At 47.5% G+C, this 16,312-nt stretch overlaps 2 protein-coding genes across 2 annotated transcripts in view; one reads left to right on the plus strand and one right to left on the minus strand.

Moving 5' to 3' along the window:
* LOC138763918 (selenoprotein Pb-like) overlaps positions 1 to 978 on the minus strand; it is a 60,968-nt gene extending 59,990 nt beyond the window's left edge. The window contains exons 1-2 of the mRNA XM_069938899.1: positions 818 to 978; positions 458 to 520 (exon numbers count right to left, since the gene is read on the minus strand). The gene's annotated coding sequence lies outside the window, so the exon portion shown is untranslated. The remainder of the gene's footprint in view (positions 1 to 457; positions 521 to 817) is intronic.
* Positions 344 to 16,312, plus strand: part of usp24 (ubiquitin specific peptidase 24) — a 214,826-nt gene continuing 198,857 nt past the window's right edge. The window contains exon 1 of the mRNA XM_069938902.1: positions 344 to 1,818. Within this exon, the coding sequence (XP_069795003.1) occupies positions 1,477 to 1,818 (342 nt within the window). The 5' untranslated portion in view covers positions 344 to 1,476. The remainder of the gene's footprint in view (positions 1,819 to 16,312) is intronic.

The following is a 16,312-nucleotide window of genomic DNA, read 5'->3' on the forward strand; positions in this document are numbered from 1 at the left end:
TCCCCCTCCCCCCCCTTTCCCCCTCCCCCTCCCCCCCCTTTCCCCCTCCCCCTCCCCCCCCTTTCCCCCTCCCCCTCCCCCCCCTTTCCCCCTCCCCTTCTCTTCCCCTCCCCTTTCCTCCTTCCCTTCTCTTCCCTTCCCCCTCTCTTCCCTTTCCCTCTCCTCCTTTCCTTCCCCATCCTTTCTCTTCCCTTCCCTCCCCCCTTTCCCCTTCCCTTCCCCTCCCCGCCCCCCTTTCCTCCTTCCCTTCCCCCCCACCCCACCACTAAGCAAGGTTAAAAGCTGACATGCAGGAATCGAGTGAAAGCAACTTGGAAATGGGCAGCACAGCACCAAAGTTTCAGGAAAAAAAAACCCCAAGGTTACGATAATAGTCCAGAAATGGGCCCCATGTCTTTTGAACCTTTGATGGCATATCCCATTTTTTCTAAACTTAAAAAGACAGAACATCGCTTACTCATTGTGTCTGGGCAGGTTGAGTGTTGTCTCAGCGCTGAATCAAAATTGCGCGCCTGGCGATCTATGAAGTGAAAGATAACATTCGTTTTTGAAGTCAATAAAAAGTCATTATCTTGAAATGATCCAAATTAAAGGGCAAGGCTCCAAATTTGAACTTGAGAAGGTTTAAAAATTGTTTCTGTGATCCAAATCGGAGTGTCCCCCATTCAAACAGCAGTAACTCGAAAGCCAGAGTGGACTCAACGGGCTGAATGGCAGCAATTCCACGACCCAAGCGAATTCCTGTGCACCACAGAGGTCCACGAAGGTTTCCAGCAGTTAAACATACACCAGAAACTGCAACTTCGAAATAACCCACCCCTCAACGGGCATTTGTGGAATTGATGTTCGGATCGAAGTCTCGATGTTCGCTCATGGACAAGTTTCTCGACTCTGTTAAGGGACCAAAAATCCTTTACAAAGATGGCGCCGAGCTAATTCTGGAGAAAGATGGCGGGAGGAACGTATCCTTCACAAAGATGGCGCCGAGCTAATCCTGTAGAAAGATGGCGGGAGGAACGTATCCTTCACAAAGATGGCGCCGAGCTAATTCTGGAGAAAGATGGCGGGAGGAACGTATCCTTCACAAAGATGGCGCCGAGCTAATTCTGGAGAAAGATGGCGGGAGGAACGTATCCTTCACAAAGATGGCGCCGAGCTAATCCTGTAGAAAGATGGCGGGAGGAACGTATCCTTCACAAAGATGGCGGTCCCGACCGGCTCGATGTCATTTCCGATTAACTGGGAGCGGCTTCGCCAGGCGAAGTAGGAACCGGAAGCCGGCTCTTGTCAACATGGCGCTGCATGGTTCAGAACCAGTCTAAGTGTTATAGTTATTCAGAATAAACGCCTGCTAAGCCATTCTACATTTGTATTACGTTTGGGAGGGAATCGGGTGGCTCGTGTGGCGTCACCCTGAGAGAGGAGTCCTGTATCAATGGAAGAGTAGGACTGAAGGGACGGACTGTGTCTGCCGGGATGGACGTGGAGGAAGAGCACATGACGACGCTGCTGTGCATGGGCTTCTCGGAGCCCGCCGCCATCCGCAAGGCTCTCCGCATGGCCAAGAATGACATTAACGAGGCCGTGGCCTTGCTCACTAACGAGAGCCCTGGTCTCAGCTACGAGCCTATGGAAAGCGGCGACCGCCAAATGGGCAGCAGTGGCGGAGGAGGAGGGGGCGGAGGTGGAGGAACCGGTTCCCGTGGTGGTGGTAGTGGTGGAGGAGGAGGAGGAGGAGGAGGGAGTGGTGGTGGAGGAGACTACAGCCGGAGTGGGTTTGATCCTCCCCCCGCCTACGATGAGGTGGTGGAGGTAGAGGTGAGATCTACTTTTATCCCATAAATAAGACTCTGCAACACAAACTCTTTTAAGGCGCCGTGGAAACATGTGGCTTCATTAGTTTTCATTTTGTCATGCGTCTGTGTTCATTCATTTCGGCACTGTTCTCATTAGACAGCAGAAACACCGTGATTCTTTCTGATAGAATTATTGAAGCTGATGGTAGACGACTAATCAATCCATTACTTGTCAATTTCAGTGAAATGCAGGCAAACCGCCAGTTAATCAGCTATCTATGTACTTTAAAAACTGGTATTTATGACCATAATCCACTTCCAACATTTCTAATGATTTTAACCAGCATTTGACAATCTAATATTGAATTTTACTGACATTTGACAATTCTGCTTTCAATTGGAATGGTGCAGGTTTGCCTTGGCTATTTCGGGTTTTGTTATCAGAGGTGCAAAATGGTTGCATCCAACTGCTGTTGTGTTGAATGGTCAGTCCATAGCAGTTTTAAATTTTCTTGATATAACATCTGTTTTTGTATGCATTGGTGTTGCCAGGCTAGCACCATCTTACTTCATGTTTCCTGATATTTGAGCTCGGATGTGAATATTGGCAAATATTGTATTAACATAATATTTTCAAGAGATAAAGTTATACCTGAAGCTGTAATTAAGTTATTTGAAATAGCTATTGCTGAAGTCTGGAAAGCTAAATACGCAGGTCAAATCCCAATTCTGAATTAAAAAATTTAAAAATGCAATAAAACCAATGATTATACTGTACATGCAATTTTTCAGAATCATACTAGAGTCTGGAAGGAAAATGTACTATATTGTTTGCTTGGATTTGCATGAGTCTTGAAAATAAAATAATTTAAAAAACATAAGATGGTCTTTTTTCCCCCTTAGAATTTCTACCCTGAACGCTATTCAGATGGATTGGTTTATTTCATTTTCTAAATGTGCTCTCACTGGCAAGGCATCCACTATTATCTATCGCTGTTTGTTGGAGTTACGTTTAGACTAGAGCTGATGAAGATGACAGGTTTCTTTCCAACAAGGACATTGAAAAGTGGGGTTGTACAAAATTTGATGTTTTTTTCTAGTCATAGAACATAGAATACTACTTAATAGCACAGGCCCTTTAACTCTCAATGTTGTGACAATCCATATATTAATTTTTTTTTAAAGTACTAAACCCTCCACTTTTCCTCCATCCATGTTCCAGTCTCTCAAATGCCTTTAATATTTCAGCCTCCACCACTCTTAAGTAACTGACTATTAACCCTACACTCAGCCTTCTGGTTTATCTTTCCAAAATGTATTGCCTCACTTTTATCCAGATTTAACTCCATCTGCCACTTTTCCACCCATCTCTGCATTCTGCCTCTCTCTTTCAAACTTCAACAATCCACAACTCTTCCAACCTTCCAACCTTGGTGTCATTCGCAAACTTGCTGACCCATCCTTCTGCCTCTTCATCCAGGTCATTTATAAAAATCACAAAGAGCATGGGTACCAGAACAGATTCTTGTGGCACTCCACTAATCACTGACCTCCAGGCAGAATACTTTCCTTCCACTATTACTCTCTGCTTTCTTCCTGCAAGCCAATTATTTTTTAATCCACATATCCATGGTTCCACTGATCTTATGACTTACTGGATGAGTCTCTCATGGGGGACTTTGTAAAATGCCTTACTAAAATAGATGAAGACCACATCTACTGCCCTATCCTCATCAATTTCTTTTGTTACTTCCTCAAGAAACTCAATTAGGCTCATGAGGTATGACCTTCCCTTCACAAATCCATGCTGACTATCCTTGAGTAGACCGTACTTCTCCAAATACTCATAGATCCTATCCTTAAGAATCCTCTGCAATAGTTTGCACACTATTGACATAAGACTTACTGGTCTATAATTTCCAGGATTCTCCCTATTATGTTTTTTAACAAGGGGGCTACATTTTCCAAGTATCCGGCACCTTCTCTAAGGCCAAAGAGAATGCAAAGATGATGGTTACTGCCTAACTATCTCTTCTCTCACTTTCTGCAGTAGTCTGGGGTATATAGTGTCTGGCCCTGGGGACTTATCAATCTTGATGTTTTTAAGAAGATCCAACAATTCCTTTTCCTTAATCTCAACAGTGTCCAGCATGCAAGCCTGTTCTCTTCTGACCTTACCATGACCAAGACCCTTTTCTTTTGTGAATACCGAAGCAAAATATACATTTAGGACCTTCACAACCTCCTCTGCCTCCAGGCACATGTTGCTTCCTTAATCTTTAGTGGCCCCATCTTCGTTCTCTTATTGCTTCTATTCACATACAAGCCAAGGCCTTCTCATGCCCACTTTGAGCTCTCCTTAGTGCTCTTCATTGATGAATTGTTTTCTTTTCCAAATTTAGTTAATTAAATTTGTAATTCCTTATCCCTATGATTGGACTAAAAATCAGTGCTTGCTTATCAATCCAGATCTCAGGGTTGCTACCCCTCTTCATTATGTTTTATTGGAAACAATGTATTTCAAACACTCCAAGAATCATTTTGAAATAAGATTCAAAGTACAGTACAGTGTTTCTTCATTTTACAAATCAGTATCAGTGTTTTCTCATCATCCCCAGCATTGAGTCCCCAGTTACATGCAGTTATCTATCTTTGGACAGAGCAGGATATTAATTTCCCAGAGGCAGACTCTTGAAATGATTTGTCATGAAAGAGATCACCAGAAGAAAAGATTCACGGCCTCCTTGGAAAAAGTGCACTTACACTAACTTCAAGGGATATCTGGCCCATGACCTTTCAGAGTGGAGAAGTGGAACTGTGGATGATATTGAGATTGGAAGTACATTTCGGCTTTGCATCAGCTCGCAAACCACTTGTCCACCCCATCAGGTGCAACTTTCCTGTGTATGGAAGATTCTGTCATTCTTGAACTGGAGAAAAACATATGGGGATGTTGAGAAAACACTGATACTGTTTTGTAATAAAATGAAGAAACACCATACTGTACTTTGAATCTTATTTCAAAGGGTATCTTGATCTTGAGATACTGTCTAAAACCAGGAATATAATGACAACTTCCATATTGATGAAAGGAATCAGAATGTCCCATAGCACTTTACAACCTGTAGAGTTCAATAAGTATACTGGTGTGGCGGCTGCTACACACACAAAAACACCACAGGACACAGTGGAGGTTTCAGTTGAGCTGATTATTCAAACCGCGCGCACCCTTTAAAGACAGCGTGAGCTCCGCCCCTGCTCTGGCGGTGATATAATCATGTTCGCCTGAGGCGCACACTTTGGCCTAAACCACGAGACACTGAGGTCCCCCGATGGCCCTATCTTCCCCTGGCTGCCCCACCAGCGTGGTGTTATAAGCAGAGCTGGTTCGGCCATGAGAGATGTGCACCACTGAACAACCTCCCCACCCCCTGAACTGGCTTATGCATCTAGCCGCTTAGACGGCCGACCCTGTCGTTTAGGTCGAACCATCAGTACTGGCTGGCTCAGGTCTAAGTTGTGCTGCCTTGAGTCTTATCAACCGTGAATATCTCCTCCCTGCCCCCAATGTTCAAAGTGAAAGTCCTGCCTGAGCGTTTCAGGATTTTGTAAGGGGCACTGCAGGGGCGCAGGATGTGGGCCTTGCCGGACAAAAACTAAGTCTGTCATGGCCAGTTCCTTGGGTATGCAAGATGGGTGGCTGCCATGGTGGGTCAGTGGTGGGGGCGCAAGTGAGGCGAGCTTGTCCGGCAAGTCTGCCAGTAGGGTCCGATTCTTGGTCGCAGAAGCAGTGCTTGGGCCAAGGAACACCCCGGGTAGCGACAATGGTGCGCAGTAAACCAGTTCCGCAGGCAATTCTTCCTTCGCCATTCTGATGCCAAGCAGGACCCAGGGTAATTCGTCTGTCTAGTTGGGGCCGGTGAGGCATACCATGAGAGCCGACTTGAGGTGCTGGTGGAAACACTCCACTAGACTATTGGCCTGGGGATGGTATGCGGTGGTATGGTGGAGCCTGATCCCCAAGAGGTTTGCCAGCTGTGACCAGAGGACAGATGTGAACTGGGCATCCCGTCACTTGTCATGTGTGCCAGTACGCTGAACCTGGTGATCCAGAGGGCAGATTACTATTTGAATGGCAATAGATTAAGAGATGGGGAAGTGCAGAGAGACCTAGGGGTACTTGTACATCAATCTCTGAAGGCAAGCATGCAGGTACAGCAGGCGGTTAAAAAGGCAAATGGTATGTTGGCCTTCATATCAAGAGGGTTTGAGTATAGGAACAAGGATACCTCACTGCAGCTGTACAGGGCCTTGGTGAGACCACACCTGGAGTATTGTGTGCAGTTTTGGTCACCTTATCTAAGGAAGGATGTTCTTGCAATGGAGGGAGTGCAGAGGCGATTCATCAGGCTGATACCTGGAATGGCAGGAAAGATTGCGCAAATTGGGATTGTACTCGCTGGAGTTTAGAAGACTGAGAGGGGATCTCATAGAGACATAAAATTCTGGCAGGACTGGACAGAATGGATGCAGATGGGATGTTTCCAATGATGGGAAAATCCAGAACCCGGGGCCATGGTTTGAGGATAATAGGCAAACCATTTAGGACCGAGATGAGGAGGAATTTCTTTACCCAGAGGGTGGTGAATCTGTGGAATTCATTCCCACAGAGGGCAGCAGAGGCAGGTTCATTAAATATATTTAAGAGGGAATTAGATGTATTTCTTCAGTATAAGGGTATTAAAGGTTACGGAGAGAAGGCGGGGACGGGGTACTAAACTTTAAGATCAGCCATGATCTCATTGAATGGCAGAGCAGGCTCGAAGGGTCGAATGACCTACTCCTGCTCCTATCTTCTATGTCTATGTAGAGTTCTGGCGCAGGACTCAGTAGAAGTGTCTTTCAGCGGGATGGCTTCCAGCCACCTTGTCGTGCGGTTGACCACAGTCAAGAAGTTGCAGGCATCTCTGGACACTGGTAGGGGGCCTACGACGTTGATGAGGATATGCTTGAATCTCTTGGTTGGGGGGTGGGGGGGGGCTGGTCAAACTGCTGTACCGGATCCTTAGCATGGCGCTAGACTTTAGAGGCCTGGCACTGCGTGCGGTTTCTTGCCATCTGGGCTACTTGTTTCTTGAGGCCGTGCCACACGAATCATTCTGCTACCATGCACACCGAGGTCTTGACTGAGGGGTGAGCCAGTTATGGACCATGCTGAAAACCTGCGGCTTCCATTCCGATGGGACTACTGGGCACAGCGAGCCAGTGGAGACATCACAGAGCAGCATGTCGGGGCTGGCCGGCAATTTATGGTCCTCGAGTTGGAGGCCTATGATGGCGGTGCAGAAGGCCTGTGTTTCTTCATCCCCCCCTTCTGTGCCTGTGCTAGCTGGGCATAGTCCAGGCTGGGGGATAGACTGTGGATGTTGGACCTTGAGACCGCGTCTGCAATGACATTGTCCTGACCCGCTCAGTGTCGGATGTCAGTAGTGAACTCTGATATGTAGGACAGATGTCGCTGCTGGTGCGCTGATGAGGGATCTTTTGACATGGCGAGGTCCCGAGTGAGCGGTTTGTGGTCGGTAAAAACTATGAATGCCCTGCCCTCCAGGATGTACCGGAAGTGCCTGATGGACAGATACAGGGCCAGGAGCTTCCTGTTGAAGGCGCTGTATTTTAGTTCTCGGAGGGTGGAGGTGCTTGCTGAAGAATGCAAGAGGGTGCCACTGGCCATTGACTGATTGCTCCAGGTCGTCCCCGATGGCCGTGACCAAAGCGTCCGCTGAGAGTAGGGTGTGGGCGTCAGGCTGCGGGTGGCCCAGTAGGGAGACGCTCGATAGGGCGTCCTTCGTCGCAGTGAAAGCATTCTCGGCCTCTTCCGTCCACTCCAGGTTCTTACTTTTGGTGGTGGTCAGTGCGAACAACGGCCGCATGATGCGAGCCGCCCCTGGGATGATACGGTGGTCGAAGTTGGCCATCCTAGTGAATTCTTGTGGACCCTTGATGGTGTTGAGCTTCGGGAACTGGCATACAGCTGCGACCTTCTCAGGTGATGGGGTGGCCCCATATGCAGAGGTGGTATGGCTCAGGAACTGCATTGCAGGGACTCCTTGCTGAACTGGCACTTGGCCATGTTGACGGTGAGGCCGAACTCTGCCAGGCGAGTAAATAGTGCATGGAGATGGATTTTGTGTTCATCATGGTCCCGACTGGCAATGAGAATGTCGTCGAGATAAACACGAAATCCAGGTTTCTGCCCACTACGTCCATCAGCCGTTGAAATGTCTGGGCTGTGTTTTTAAGGCCAAATTGCATCCGCAGAAACTCGATCCCCAGCTCCTGCAGTTGGGAGAACTCCTCCTTTGTCAGTTGCAGCTTCTCAGGAGGCAAACGTCTGGCTTTGGCGTTGAGGGGGAGCCCTAGGTTTAAATTTGGTGGGGGACACCATGTTGGGGCATGGCAGAAGTGAACTGTGGCCGTAGGATGGTGGGGAATTCATTGAGTATGCGAGAATACTCATCCTTGGGGGTGCTAATGGAAGCTATTCCTGGGTCACACATGTTTGTGGAATTGAGGCGGACGGATTGGAACATGCGGGCATGCACCAACTGCTTGCCTTTGATGTACACCAACAGGCTGTGTGCCCGGAGGAAATCGGCTCCCAGCAGCGCTGTGCCCACTGTGGCCAGTACGAACTTGCAGCGAAACCTGTCCTTGCCATTCTGGATCAGGGTGCTGCATGGGCCGAAAGTCTCGATAGAGGATCCGTTGGCTGCCTGTAGCGTTGGCGCTCGTGCTCGAGTGCAGATCTTGAGGGTGGTCAGGGGGAAGCACACTCAGCTCTGCTCCGGAGTCTACCAGGAAACATCGGCCACTGGACTTGTGCAGGAGGTTGTTATTGCGCCCAGCTGTCGCAGCTATCAACGTCTTCTGGTTTGTGCTGGGTGTGGGGGGTGCGCCTGCGGCCAGCTGGGTCCAGGCCGGGTGACCTGGCTGAGGATGGCCTCGTTTTCTCACTTGGTCCGCCAGAACACGTCCGCGCAGGCTGCGACTCTTCGTGCATCTGAGAAATCCTCATCTGCCAGCAGGAGTTGGATGTCCTCTGGCATCTGCTCAAGGAAAGCTGGTTCAAACATCAGACAGGGCCTATGGCCCTCTGCCAGCACGAGTATCTCGTCCATGAGGGCAGATGGGGTTCAGGTGTAGGAGCTTGTCAGTGATCTGCCGACAGGAGAGGCCAAAAGTCCCAAGGAGGAGGCTTTTGAGAGCGAGGTATTTACCTTCCTCCGTCCGGTGGGTTATGGGGTTGTGGATCAGGTCATCTACCTTGGCCGCGGTTTCTTCATCAAGTGTGCACATGACGTGGTTGAACATCGTGGCGTCTGAGGTGGAACTGTGCTTCCGCCTGCCCGAACCAAGTGCATGGGTGATGCGTCCAGAAAGGGTGGGGGGGGGGGGGGGGGAAGTTTCACCGCGACCACATTGACTGCTGCTGCATCCATATCGGGAGGCCAGAAAAACATCTGGACTTGCTGGGGTCACCAATGGAGCGGCTGCAAAACACACAGAAACACTTCACAGGACACAGTGGAGGTTTCAGATGAACTATTTATTCAAACTTCACACGCACCCTTTAAGGCCGGCATGAGCTCTGTCCCTGCGCTGGCAGTGATGTCATCACGTTCACCTGAGGTGCATGCTTTGGTCTAAGCCATGAGGCACTGAGGTTCCCTGACGGCGCCATCTTCCCACGGCTACGCCACCGGCACGGCAATACAAGTGGGGCCGGTTTGCCACGAGAGATGTGCGCCGCCACACTGGCTAATTAATGCAACAGATTCTCGCAAACAATAAAAAAGAAACAATTTTAAATCATAATGTTTGAGAAATGAAAATTGACCAGAGCACTGACAGCTTTCCAACTCCTCTTCAAAGTAGTGCTTCTGTCAAGAACATTTCAGAGAACAGAGCCTTGATAAATATCATGTGCTTCCTTTAGTATTTAGTTTGGGTCTTGAGTTCACAACTTTCTAACATTGAGGAGTGCTGTCATTGAGCTTGTGTAAGATTATGCTACTTTGAAAAGTTGTGGGTGTAATTTCCTGCATAATAAATGTCTAGTCTCCATAACATCCTGTTTTATATTTTTGGTTTATCACATGTGTGCTGTACATCGCAGTCATTTCTGTCACATTTGTGGCACTCTCTCATACCACGTGATTTCCGGTACATCTCATACATATTCATTATCATGACAATTTCTACCATATATGAGATTTTGGACTTAATACAAGCTATCCTTGATTGGCATGGTAGTGACATGGAAAAATATTCAGTTATTGGTCACGTTGTCGATGCAAAATTAACCTTGAAGTACAGATCCAAATGCTTTAGATCAGTGATTTGATGGTGTTACACTGTCAGATGTCTTTTGGATGAAATATTAAACACTGTTGTGCCGTTGCATCGTTGGAAGAAAGTCGGGAGATTTATGTTGCCTTGCCAAATGTCTAACCCTAAACATATGCAGTTTTTTTGAAAAAAAAAGTTTAGTTGTCATTGTAAATAAATTATCTAAATACTTGTTTATGGTCAACTCAAAGCTTGAATGTTGTCAAAGCTCTCCTGAAATAATTTAAGGTACAATGTGAATATGAACCAGTCCTTCTAGTTACTTGGAATGTTGAGGATTGCAGAGGAACTCTGCAAATTTTGCCACAAATGAAATTGTAGATTTCAAAGAATCAGCTTCCGATGACAGCCATCATTTGGTGTATCTTTGAGAAGGAATACTTTAAAATCAATATGTGTATAGATATTACAAAATGTCCTGACAAATAGTTGTGAGTCTGTAGCATGTCATTAGGCAGCCATGGGCCAAAGCCAATAAAAGTGCACAATGTGCTGAATGCACACTCATGCCAAGAATAACATTCGAGGCAAGGTAGGACAATTTCAACAGTTTTCTCGCTGTGCGATGTCTGTTTCAGGAATCTTTTATTTGGTGGATTGATTGGCAAAATAAGACAGCAATAGGATGTCGATCACAACAAAGCAGTACTTCAGAAGCAATAAAAATATAGGATTTCAACACAACATTTTGAAGAAATTTGTTTGAACACTTCAGTTCAAGTTCATTGGAAATTTGGCATACCCTGCAACCTTTAACAAACTGTACAAATGCACCATTGAAATCATTCTGTCAGCGTACATCATGATATGATACAGAAACTGCTATGCCGAAGACGAAAAAAAACTGCAGAGGGCTGTGGATGCAGCTCAGCCATCAAACCCCCCTTCCCCCTTTATCAACTCCCTCTGCACTTCCCACTATCTAGAGAAAGCAATCATCATATTAAAAGACTCATCGCACTCCAGCCATGTCACCTCCCGTCGGGAGAAAGATTCAGGAGTGTCAGATCATGTGCCATTGGATTCCGATGCAATATCTTTCTTGCTGTTCTCAAGACTCCTAATTGAAACTCATTCACACCTTTGCTCTGTGCCAACTGATAATTTTCTGTCACTGTATTTCTGTACTGTCAGACTTGCTGTATGTACTCTGTATGGGATGTCCAGCATGACTCCTCAGAAAACATTCTCACTGCATATCTGGTACATTTCACAATGAACTTGACTTATTGTCCCATGTACAGTGAAAAGGTATCCAGCAATTCAACCCATATGGAAGTGCACCAAATGTAGTACAGAGTGAAAGTTACAAAAAGAGATCAGTTAGAATAGTAGTTCTCAACCTTTTTGCCATTCGCATACCGGTTTCATGAATCCCTATGCCTTTGGTGCTCTGTGATTAGTAAGGGATTGCTTCAGGTGGTAGGTGAGTGGGAAGCGAAGGGAAGGTTGAGAATCACTGCTCAAGACCCAATTGTTATTGAAATATTTTGCTTGAGAAAAATTGGCATTGGCCCATTTCCTTTGGAGTTCTGAAACCGTGCACATAACGAGACATTTGGGTACAATTAAAACTGGTTTTCAAGCTTTTTCTTTCCACCCACATACCACCTTAAGCAATCCCTTACTAATCACAGAGCACCTATGGCATAGGGAATACTTCAAGTGGTATGCGAGTGAAAAGAAAAAGGTTGAGAACCAGGAGGTAGAATGAAACAAGGGGAAGATTTACTAATGTGAGTTTTGATCAGGAGGTTGATAGCAGTGGGAAATAAATTGTCCTTGAATCTGAATGCATGGTTTCAAACGAGTGAATTATTTTCCCTGTGGAAAAAAGGGGAAGATTGTGTAGCCAGGTGGGATGAGTCCTTTAATATGTTGGTTGCTTTTACGAGGAAATCTAGCTGGAGTTGATGGCGGAGAGGGAGGTTTATGTGAGTGTTCTATCTTCTGTAGCTATTTCCAATTGATGAATTTGTGTCTAGGACATTGCTTGAAGACTGTCCTTGCTGATATTGACTTCAACAGTCATCTTGCTAGTTGTAGAATGTGATCACAGCTGCTACATATTTTCTTCTTGGTACATATTGACTTCAGTTTCATCATGGCTCCTTGACACGATGCACAGTCAAATACTATCTTAATGTCAAAGAGTCGTCTTGCCTCATTTCTGGAAGTTGGTCTATTTTGGACCAAGGTTTTGTGGTGCGAGGCTGAACTGGATATTGGTTAGAAGATTTTTGGTGAGCAAGTGCCACTTGATACCATTATCAACATCTTCTGTTACATTGCAAATGATGAAGAGCAGACTGAGCATTTTTGGATTGGTCCAGTGTTTTGTGTGAAGAGATGAAATCGAGAGATTTTTTTCACACCTTGTTGGATAGATGCCATTATTCTAAATGTACTGGCACAGTTAGCTCTGGAATGAGGTATTCATTCCCACAGCAGCAATGTTGTCACATAGCTTTTGTGGTATCCTGTGCTGTCATGTGGTACTTTATAATCACATAGGGTGAATTAAATTGGGTGAATTCAAGCTCCTGTAATATTGGGGATCTGAGGAAGAAACCAAGATGGATTAATCATTTGGTACCATTCATGGAATATGGTTGTGAATGGTTCAGCTGACAATGAAGATGTACTTTTGTCACCCCTTCTATCATGTTTGTTGTATAATTGCCTGCCACCATTATTAGCTGGAAGTGGTAAAACTGTAAATTTGATCTGGTGTGCATAAATAGGTAATTCAACCAGAATCTTCATTTATATGTTCTATTTTTATGAGAAAACAATGAAATACATGGATCCAAAAGTCATAGTCTACAAAATTAAAGATTCTTTTTGCCACAGCAAGATGTTTACATAGTTATGCCATGTGCCATGGAATTTGATACGAATGATTACTAAGTGCAATGTTACAAAGACATGACTTTCAAAGGGAGTTGGCAGTTATTTTGCACAATGGAGGATCCTAGGAACCATAGTGAATGGAATAACTTGTGGCGGCACACATCCTCATGGCGAACCGGCCCCGCTTGTACCGCCGCACCATTGGGGCAGCTGCGAGAAGATGACGCCGTCGAGGGACCTCTGTGCCGCGTGGGTTAGAGCAAGGCATGCGCCTCGGGCGAGCGTGGTGACGTCACTGACAACGCGGGGGCAGAGCTCACGATGCCCTTAAAGGGATGTGTGGGAAGTTTGAATAAACCGTTCGTTGAAATCTTCAACGTGGTTGTGGTTTGTTTCAATACGTGTAGCAGTTGCTACATTGGTGACCCCAGCGAGTTCAGACCGTTTTCTGGCCTCCCGATATCGATTCTGCAGCAATCAATGCAGTTGCAGTGAAACCACCCCCTCCCCTCCCCCCGATGCATCACCCAAGCACTTGGTTCGGGCAGGCGGAAGTGCAGTTTTGCCTCCGACACATCACATCAGACACCACGATGTTCTACCATGTCGAGAGAGAGCTCGATGAAGAAACCGCAGCCAGGGTGGACGACCTTATCCACAACCCTCCGGAGGAAGGTAAATACCTCACTCTCAAAAACCTCCTCCTCGGCACCTTCGACCTCTCCCCATGGCAACGTGCCTCCAGGCTCCTACACCTGGATGGTCTGGGCGACAGAACCCAATCTGCCCTCATGGATGAAATGCTGGCGCTAGCAGAGGGCCACAGACCCTGCTTCCTTTTCAAACAGATTTTCCTCGACTAGATCCCCGAGGACATCCAATTCCTACTGGCAGATAAAGATTTCTCAGAACCACCCCGAGTTGCAGCCTGCGCAGATGTCCTCTGGCGGAGCAAGCGAGAAAACGAGGCCACCCTCAGCCAGGTCGCCCGCTCAGGGCCCAATCGGCTGCAAGTGCCCCCCAAGCACATACCGGAAGAACACCACCCCACCTGATTTCTACCATCAATGTTGGGGGGCCCAAGCCCACAAGTGCAGGCAGCCCTGTACGTTCCAGGGAAAGCCGCTGTTAATGGCTGCGACAGCTGGCCGCATGAACAACCTCCTGCATGTGACTGACAAGTCCAGTGGCTGATGTTTCCTGGTAGACACGGGAGCCAAACTGAGCGTGCTCCCCCCAACCGCCCTCGAGATCTGCACCCTCGCATGGAGCTCAACTCTACGTGTAGTGAACAGATCCTCCATCAAGACCTTTGGTACATGCAACACAGATCCAGATCGGCAAGGACAAGTTCCACTGGAAGTTTGTATTGGCCTCTGTGGGCACAGCGCTGTTGGGAGCCGATTTCCTCGAGCACATAGCCTGTTGGTGGAAATCAAAGGCAAGCAGTTAGTAAATGCCCACACCTTCCAATCCATCCGCCTCGACGTCACAGACGGGTGTGGCCCAGAGATAGCTTCCATCAGTGCTCCCAAGGATGAGTATTCGTGCACGCTCGACGAGTTCCCCTCCATCCTGCAGCTGCAGTTTACTTCTGCCATGCCCCAACGTGGAGTCTACCACCACATCTCGACCCAGGGCCCCCCCCCCCCCCCCCAATCCAAAGCCAGGCGGCTGCCCTCTGAGAAGCTGCAACTGGCAAAGGAGGAGTTCTTCTGACTGCAGGAGCTGGGGATTGTCTGCAGATCAGATAGCCCTTGGGTATCCCCCCTCCACATGGTTTCCAAGGTTTCCAGGGGTTGGCGCCCATGCGGTGACTACCGTCGCCTCAACGATGTGACCACGCCAGACCAATATCCCATCCTACACATACAGGACTTTACGGCCAACTTGCACGATGCCCGGGTTTTCTCGAAAGTTGACCTGGTACAAGGTGACCATCAGATCCCAGTCCACCCTGACAACATCGGTGATCATCACCCCGTTTGGCCACGTCAAGTTCCTGCGGATACCCTTCGGCATCAAGAACATGGCCCAGACATTCCAACACCTGATGGATGGGGTGGGCAGAGACTTAGACTTCGTGTTTATCTATATTGCCAGTAGGGACCACGACAAACACAGGGTCCATATCTGTATGCTATTCACCCGCCTGGCAGAGTTCGGCCTCATGGTCAATGATGCCAAGTACCAGATTTGGTAATCAGTCCCTGCAGTTCCTGGGCCATACCATTTCGGCAGATGGAGTTGCCCCGGCTCCCGAGAAGGTTGCAGCCATACGCCAGTTCCTGAAGCCCGTTACCCTCAAGGGTCTGGAGGAATTTGTCGCCATGGTCAATTTTTACCACCAATTCATCCTGGGGGCGGCTCGCATCATGCGGCCATTGTTCACAATGATCGCCGCCAAGAACAAAAACCCTGGAATGGACGGAAGAGGCCGAGAACGCTTTCGTTGCGACGAAAGACACCCTGGCGAGCACCACCCTTCTAGCCCACCCGCAGCCCAACGCTCACACCACGCTCTCGGTGGATGCATCAGCCACGGCCGTCGGGGGCATCCTGGAGTAATCAGTCAATGACATTGGCGCCCACTTGCCTTCTTCAGCAGGCACCTCCGCTCCCTGGAACTGAAATACAGTGCTTTTAACAGGGAACTCCTGGCCCTGTACCTGACCATCAGACACTTCCGGTATTTCCTGGAGGGCAGGCCATTCACCGTGTTCACCGAACACAAACCGCTCACTCAGGCCCTTGCAATGTCAAAGGACCCCTGGTCGGCGCGCCAGCAGCGGCATCTGTCCTACGTATCGGAGTTCACCTCTGACATCCGATGTAGTTGGCTAAATGGCTCGTTTCACTGGTGTGTGTGTGTATATGAGAATTTTCTGCCAGCCATCAAGTTCAAGATTGTCCTGTGATTACACATGTACAACCTGACAAAACAGTGCATTTCTGGTCCATGGTGCACACATACAGACAAGGTACACGGTGCACCCTACCCACAAACAAAATGAATATATAGCAATCCAAAATAAATAAATGTAAAGATAATTTACAAGTTTATAGGATTATTCAATAATCTCACTGCCTGTAGTAAAAAGCCGTTTCCCAGTCTGGCAGTCCTAGTTCTTGTGTTCCTGTAACTCTTCCTTGAATGTAGTGCCTCAAAGATACTGTGAGCTGGATGGTAAGGGTTCTAAATGATTCTCTGAGCCCTATAGATATCGTTGACAAAGAGAAGGGAAACCCCA

The sequence above is a fragment of the Narcine bancroftii genome, chromosome 5 (genome assembly GCF_036971445.1).
Source record: "Narcine bancroftii isolate sNarBan1 chromosome 5, sNarBan1.hap1, whole genome shotgun sequence".
In the NCBI taxonomy this organism is placed as follows: domain Eukaryota; kingdom Metazoa; phylum Chordata; class Chondrichthyes; order Torpediniformes; family Narcinidae; genus Narcine; species Narcine bancroftii.